General features: G+C 31.6%; 1 protein-coding gene across 1 annotated transcript in view; it reads left to right on the top strand.

Annotated features, from left to right (window-relative positions):
* Positions 1 to 8,581, top strand: part of LOC106686457 (alpha-mannosidase 2) — a gene marked incomplete at its 5' end in the record, with an annotated part of 63,251 nt that overhangs the window by 4,010 nt on the left and 50,660 nt on the right. The window contains 1 exon segment of the mRNA XM_067051815.1: positions 7,394 to 7,752. Coding sequence (XP_066907916.1) covers positions 7,394 to 7,752 — 359 coding nt within the window.

The following is an 8,581-nucleotide window of genomic DNA, read 5'->3' as shown; positions in this document are numbered from 1 at the left end:
TTTTTTATTTTAGTATGTATGAGATCGTTCATCACTATTACCTATTGCCCACAACTGTGTGGCAGATTGTAATATCTATCAATAAATAAATCTATCAATTCAAAAAAAAAAAAAGAATTTGCATTAATTTTAACTATTAAACAGTTTACAAGGAATAATGGAAAGGATTATAGGTTACTTGATTTGATATTCCAGTGATGTTCTGATGGAAGATGGTTTTTTTTTTCTTGTTCTTTTCTTCTCTCATCCTCACGCCACCATCTATCTTGCCTGAGTGTGATGAAGTCTACTCACTCATGTTGTATTGTAGGAAGTAGTATTGCCTTTTTAAAATGTGCTAGCTCTTTTTTAGCTGCCAATATGGCTACAAACTCTTTATAATATATTTTCCACTTGAAGGCAACATTTCCAAATGCCTTTAAAAAATGCTTGAGGGAGCATCCTCAACAATAATTGTGGACGACCCAATTTTTTTACTACATTTAAAATGTTTATTATTTTTCATACTTTCTGTACTAATTCTGTTTTATGTTTGATGAAAAAAAAATTATGTTCGGGTAAGAGAGAAAATTCTAAAATTAAATTAACGGAAAATATATACGTATACATAAACAATGATAAAAAGATAGTAAAAAAAAAATGAACAATAAAAAACATCATTTATAATTTTAGCACAAAGGTTTTCAATGTGACTATTTATTTTAATAGGTTTCAAAACAAATTGTCCTTTATTAATGACTAATAATGAATGAATAATCTCTCTTTTTTTTAATAAATTGTTTTTCTCTCTGTAAATATCAATAAATAAGTTTTTTTTAAATAGTTATTTTTGTAAATATTAACTGATTGTATTACTACTGAGTGATCCGCTTATTGAATTGTGGAGTAATGCTGTTTACTTCTGAAGCTTTCGCAATCTTCATTTTCTGGATGGTATCGGATATCTGCCCTTTTTCGATTGCCTCCTGGCTTTGAATTACTATTGGTATTGTTTTGGGCTATTAAGTTCTCTTCTTTCTTTTAAGTTAAAGCTATTTTTAATGAAAATTATTAATGTAAGGGTAAGAAACTTTCGACAATTTTATTTGATTATTATTTTGTTTTTTATTTTTATATTGATATAAACAAATTGTTGACCAGTCACTGGAATATGTCATGTTTGTAGAACAAATCGATTAACTTCAAATTTTTATGAGGGTAAGATGGTCAGAGGTGCGGTCAATAAGGATACAGAAATAATTAAAACTTATTTATATCTGCCGACGTTTCGACCTCAATTTCAGGCCTTCATCGGGGCTGAAAAACAACCATAATTCATAGAAAAATCAAAATCAAGTAATAACAAGCAAATTTGCAAACATACATAACAATAAATTAATAGATAATTGATCATATTAATTAAAGATAAAATATAATTATGAGAGATAGTTGACCGTGGATGATGAACGAGGAGAAGATGGTTGGGGGTGCGGTCAATGATAAACACAAATAAGTTGGATTAACCTATTTTTAATGTGCCAACGTTTCAACGTTTCGGCTAGAGTTTCTAGCCTTCTTCAGGGCTAAAAACAGAACAAGATAACAACCACAGTAAGTATAGGAAAATAAAAAAGAAAGTATAAACAGAATAATTTTACACATAAAATGATAAATTTTACAAAATAGAATTAATAAAATGAAGTGATGAGAGAAGCGGGAAATAAAATGTATACATAGGTAATTGAAAAAGTGGGTAAAATAACATAATTAAGGAAATTAAATAAAAATGAAGTTATATAATGCAAAGAAGTATGAACATATTAGTTATTATTAATCTAAAAATTGAAATTTGAAAAGAAAATGAAAATAGAGAGGAAGAAAATATATGTAACAATAATAGATGATAAAGAGGCAAAATATAACTAAAGTATACCAAGAAATGAATAGAAAAAAAAAAAAGCGCAAAAAATATAATATTGTAGAGGTAACAATTATATAAAACAAACGATAAGAAAGGTGTTAAAAATTAGAAAGTACTCATGTAAATAAAGAAATAAACAAAATAAGAAAATGTAAATTACGAGTAATTGAAATTAACATAATACAATATGTACGCAATGACTAAAGATATATAAATAATGAAAATAATTTATAATAGCTACTTTGGCTATTGCAGTGCTGGTATGCCCATATACCAGTAGCCCAGAGTTGAAGTGGCTTTATCCTTCCTACCGTCGTTAGTATTTCCTGGCATCCTTCATCTTTAAAATCATCCAAGCCGTCCTTCATACATCCCCGAGCTCCTTCAATTCAAATCCACTGTTCGTTCTCGCAATACCCGTTCCCGGTCTTCAGGTAAAAATTAGCTATAGTCAAAGCTAATAGTAAAATTGCCATGGATACGACGATTCATGAATGAATCATTGTTAAATAAATCCCGTATCAATGACAATTTTAGCTATTAGTTTCATAGTGGCCCAACTATACTAGGGACTTGACAGTAAACAGTGAAAATAATTAAAATTAAAATGAAATGTGTGAAAGCAAACGATATAAATGATAAAATGTACAGGAAACAAAATATAATTTATTTAACCACTGTAGCAAATATTCCGTTTTCTTTCCTCTCCATTGTATCGTATAATAATAAAACTTTATTTATTCTGTATTTTGGATTCCCTTTAGAATAATACAGATGTGGGCTGAGGAGCCTCAGAGATACATAAACAGAACATACAAAGTAAATAAATAGTCTGGTTGGAGGGAGAGACTTGCAAAGTGGAGTGAAACGAAATAGTTCTCTTTTACTATTTTGATACCTTTATTGACCGCCTGCCTTCTTCCAATCTACTTTATGCGGACAACTATCTTCTTCCAATATAAATAAATAGTCATAACAAAGAATTATAAGTTAGTTTCAAACTTTAATCAGTTATTAATAAAAAGAAATGAAAAAAAAAACATGATATAAAAATAATTAAAATGATATAATAATTTATATAAATATTTTATTAGGGGTCTGAATGGATAAGAAATGATGGAACTGGCGGCGTTTAAAGGTAGGGGGAATATTGGAGCGACGGATGTTGGAAGGGATGGAGTTCCATAGGGATGAGGATTGGATAATGAACGATCTATCGAAAGCACCGGTTCGGTGGGCCCTTGTGTATAAATCTGAAGACCGTGAACGGACTATTGCGAGAACGAACAGTGGATTTGAATTGAAGGAGCTCGGGGATGTATGAAGGACGGCTTGGATGATTTTGAAGATGAAGGATGCCAGGAAATACTTACGACGGTAGGAAGGATAAAGCCACTTCAACTCTGCATAAAAACCGGAAACAGAGGAGTCCCTTGAGATCCCGAAGATGAATCTTACACAGCAATTTATTAAAGGTTTTAATTTCGCTTCGAGATCCCCAGAGACGCCCCATATACCGTACTACAATACTCAAAGTAGCTATTATAAATTGTTTTCATTATTTATATATCTTTAGTCATTGCTTACATATTGTATTATGTTTATTCAATTACACATCATTTACAATTTCTTCCGCATTTTTCATTATGTTATTTCATTATTTACATGAGCACTGATTTTTAATAACTTTTTTTATTATTTGTTTTCTATAATTCTTACCTCTACAATATTATATTTTAACTTCTATTAGTATCATCTAATCTCTACTTAATTTAGTTATGTATATTTCCAATTTTATTTTGTGATTATTTTATTTTATTTATTTTTCTATAAATTAAGGTCTAACCTGGTTTTGTTTCCTGAAATTAATGTACGTCAGCACAAATAAAGAATTTTATTTATTCGTATATCTTTTTTACTGACGCTCCCCCGTCCATCTTTTTCTCATATCAACATCTCTTTTTTCATATTTTTATGTTACCAAACGGACATCACTTACATCAACTTTAATTTGAGATATAATACAGTGTAATAATGATTGTTAAAATATAATTGAATAACTTGTTCTAGCCTTCAAATATAACAAATGTTAAACTTTATTGCTATCATCAGAAAGAAATAAAACTTGTCTTTCCAGCGACACGAAAATAGTTGAATTTATTCATACTGTGCCCATTTTGAAGTTGAATTTTATAGTAAATTTTGACGTTACTTTTATTTCCTATTTATTTTTTTACTTTTACTTATTTATTTACGGGATATATAGTAAGGGAAATTATTACGATAGTAAAAAAATTTCGAATTCGAGATTTTGACAGAAGTAAATGTTTTTTTAGTTCCACTGAGTCCAAAAAACATAGTGTTTGGTTTAAATAAATTAATTGGTATCCAGATTAAGTCTTGACAGTGTTTATTAATTCCATATCAGTCCAACGTTTCGGCCAATTCGGCCATCACCAAGGACAATCTTAAATATGAATTGACACCTCAAATCCAATTAAAATTTTTTTTAGGCGTTTCTGCCCAGTTCATTAATTTCAGTCAAAATCACCCGATTTTATCTCTTTTAATTTTTTTTTTAACAGTTTTTTTTTGTTTAGTTTTTTATAACGTACCAGCCATTAAGGATCATGCGAATATTTTTGGTTAAGGCTTCTTTGCGAGTCTTGATTTTCTTTCTTCCCATCAGGATTTTCGACTCCCTTTCTTTTCTTTCTTCGGACCACTTCATACCCCTCTTTTTTTCTCTTCTAATATTGGCGAGATTTTTCCGTGTTTTCCTGTATGTGTCTCTCTCTAAACCGTCGGTATCTGAAATTTCAAGGATCTTTAATTTTTTTCTCTTTAGCCTCGTGTATCCTACCATGGTTTGTAGCTAAAACATTTGTTAAATTTTTTTTTTGTTCAATCCTTCATTCTTTTGTTCATCATCATGTACTCATAACACATCACCTTCTGATTCTTATCGCGGTTTCCAGGGCTTCTATCTAGATGCCTTCGTTAGATCTTCGCCTGTAACCTTCTTGTGTTTTTCTGGGCCCATAGATTTTTCTTAAGATCCTCCTTTCTATTCTTAGTAACTTTTCCAAGATGGGTAGGCATGCGGTCTCCGACCCGTATAAAATCACAGACCTTACCACAACGTTGTAATGCCTTAACTTTGCATTGGAGGAGAGATTCTTTTTATTGTAAATTTTGCCTGTTTGAAAGCTTAAATTTTATAATTTTCTCTCGGATGCTCTCTTTCGCAGAACCTTTGTGGCATATTATTTCCCCCAAATACTTAAATTTTCTGGTCACTTTTATTTTTCCATATTCATTTTATATTTCCAAACTAACAGCTCCCTCAAGCACCTTTAATTTGGTTTATTTGAAAAAATAAATATTTCTCATTGTTAGCAATAATAAACAAAGTATGAATACAAAATATTACAGGGTTTTATGAACAACTAAAGAATAAAAAAGGAAATATAGAGACATCCGATGTATGTATATATTTTTTTTACTTATTTATTCACATCTGTCTGTTGCAAATATGATATAACATTAGTTAACTAAGGAGATTCCATATCCAGCCGTCTTCGGTACGTGATGTCGGGAATGTTCGTGGTAGTGGAATATCCTGCAATAGTTTATTGGAGTGGTTTGTCATGAAATGTCTTGTATGAGGTTTTAATGTGGTCTTGTACAGTAGGTAAGTGTAAGTCTGCGTGCAGTGTTCTGTTACTGACGTACCATAGAGATCATGTGATGCCTATTAGTAGCATGCGCAGTACAGGTTTTGGGAGAGAAACGTTTTGAACAGCTCTGGACAGTCGTAGTACAAGAGCCGGGGAGAGAAAAAGGCAGTTATCTCATCTCACCCTAATTTTTGACTAATTTAATGAAAACTATGTATAATTACTAGTCTAAATTGATGAGTCTGCCAAATATAGGTTGGGTAAATAAAAAATGGAGGCTGTTTCTAATCGTTACAAAAAAATAATTTTTTAACCTATACTTGGCAGGCTCATCAATTTTGACTCGTAATTATACATAGTTTTTCATTAAAGTAATCAGAAATTGGGGTGAATTTACTGATTTTTGTTGTCCTCTTTGGCTCTTGTACTATATTACTAATAATAATAATAATCTTTATTTATCCTGATAAATAAAGGGATTCATCCCTTTAGAATAATTTGCAGGCGTCAAAATTAGGCTTTGAAGCCTTACAGTAAATCACAAGATAAAGATGAAATTACAAGATTTCATAAAATAAAATAATACAATGAATTTAAAATTATACCAATAAACAACAATAATTAACAGAATATATAAAATAATGACAAAGCAAACAAAATAAAACCACTTGTCATATCATAAAACATAAGATGACTTCTGATAGTATATAAAAATAAAAAAGCAATGATAAAAAATCAAATACAATTAAACTAAAAATAATAAATGAAAAGATATAATTTCTGCTAGTGTAAATATTTACTATTATAAACGAAAATCTAATACAAAAAATATATAAAGGTTTTTTAAACTTTCAATTGTTATTCTTCCGGAATTGGGTGGACAGAAGGTAGTCGAATATGCGGGATTTGAAGTTTATTAGAACTACGAATAAAGGGGAATATAATTCCATAGGGAAGAGGAACGGATGAGGAAAGATCTATCAAAGGCTGCTATGGGCAGTTACATATAAGTCTGAAGGCCGCTAGTGGGTATTGCGGGAATGCACTGAGGATTTAAATTGAAGGATATCTGAGATGTACGATGGACGGCAGGATCGAATAACTTGATAGAGAAAGGAAGCAAGGAAATAATTACGACGGAAGGAGGGGTAAAGCCACTCCAACTCTTCATAAAATCGGGTGACAGAGGCGTCCCTGGGGAACCCAAAGATGAATCGTACAAAGCAATTATTTAACCCTTTTAATTTTGCTTCGAGATCCCCAGAGACACCCCCGTAAACCACAAAGCAATAGTCAAAATGGAGGAATATTAAGGAAGTAACCAGGAGCCTGCGTGTTCCAAAAGGAAGTTGGTGACGAAAATAATTTAAACGCTTTAGAGTGGAAAAGGTACGACGTAAAATATCGGAGACATGGTTTTTCCAGGAGAGAGTTTGGTCTATAGTGACACCAAGGTTGTTAACGTATGGATGGAATTGTTGTTTAGAAATATATTGGTGGACAACTTCTTTTTCGACAAGGAATTGATGAAGACCATGACCATGAGAATACTCGTTTTCAGGACATCAACAACTCCTTTGATTTCTTCATGTTCTTTGAGGACAACTTTTGATTTATTATTGTTTTATAACATTCAAAATCCATTGTTCCTTTGACCACCAATGGCTGTTCTTTTCTTATGGATGGTTCATAAGAAAAAAAAGAAAAAACTACAAATGGTCTGTTGCAATATTTTAAATTTAGAACTTGTATTTTAAATAATATCATTTTATTTTATTTTACCATTCATAATGAAGGTTAAACAACATTTCAGGTCATCAGTGGGTCATGGAGAATTTGGGTGTGGCACCAGAGACAGCGTGGTCGATCGACCCTTTCGGGTGCAGCTCCGTGATGGCCTATCTTCTTGCCGAGTCCGGTATCGAAGGACTGGTCATTCAGAGGATCCACTACTCCTGGAAGAAGTACTTCTCCGAACAAGGAGCTCTGGATATGCTCTGGGAACAGGACTTCGAAGCTCCGCACATCAAGCTGAGGGTACAACAGAATCCGGGCTACACGATCACGGACTGCTGTGGCCCAGCCACGGGTCTCTGCTCAGATTACGACTTCAATTTGGAAATAAGGGACGCAGAGCACATAACTTTTACTAATGTACACAGGAAAGCTGAGGTAAAGTAAGTTATTCCATAATGAATAAAAGTTAATCACTGAAGGTCTGTTCCAACAACCACTTCTGACGGTCTGAAACTGTACAGAGCATGCGCAGTACAGCTTTTGGGAGAGAAAAACTCCTACTACCAATGCTCCGAACAGTTATAGTACAAGAGCCCAAAAGGAGAAAAAAGTCAGTCATTTCATCCAAATTTTCAATTATTTTAATTATAACCATATACAATTAATAGTCAAAATTGATGAGTTTGTCAAGTAGAGTTTGGAGGAATAAAAAATGGTGGTTTTTTTCAAAACATTAAGAAAAAAAAAATTTTTTTTCATTCGAAGTGCCAACGATATCGTTAAAACAACCCAAACCATTAGAAAACCTAATAGAACATTTAAAGTAGAAGAGATTTGCTAAAATATGAGCCCTAAAAGTGCTGTTAGTTCCCGAGATACAGTTGTAAAAACAACATTTCATAAAAAATATAAATCAGTACTAGTAACAAAGTAGTTGTTAAAGCCACCTCAAATCGACTGTCTTTTTTTGGAAGGCTTTAAAAATTAAAAAAAAACAAACTGGCTCGGATTAAACATTTATTTGGTTCAATTTAAACATTTTAAAAACTAAAACTAAAATGAACAAAATATGACTAATAATGAATACAATTAAAAATAAAAAGGCCACTCAGATGAAAATAAAATAGTTATATGAATTATGAAGATGAAAATAAAATAAACTAATTTACAAATAAATATTGAGGTGTAGATAGTTGACCGTAGATTAATGCTTGAAGAAGTTTGTCGGGGGGTGCGGTCAGCAAAGAACAACATAAATAAACAA

This window comes from Halyomorpha halys, unplaced genomic scaffold (genome assembly GCF_000696795.3).
Source record: "Halyomorpha halys isolate HHAL.00 unplaced genomic scaffold, Hhal_1.1 Scaffold822.1, whole genome shotgun sequence".
In the NCBI taxonomy this organism is placed as follows: domain Eukaryota; kingdom Metazoa; phylum Arthropoda; class Insecta; order Hemiptera; family Pentatomidae; genus Halyomorpha; species Halyomorpha halys.
This window is presented reverse-complemented; position numbering and strand designations above follow the sequence as displayed.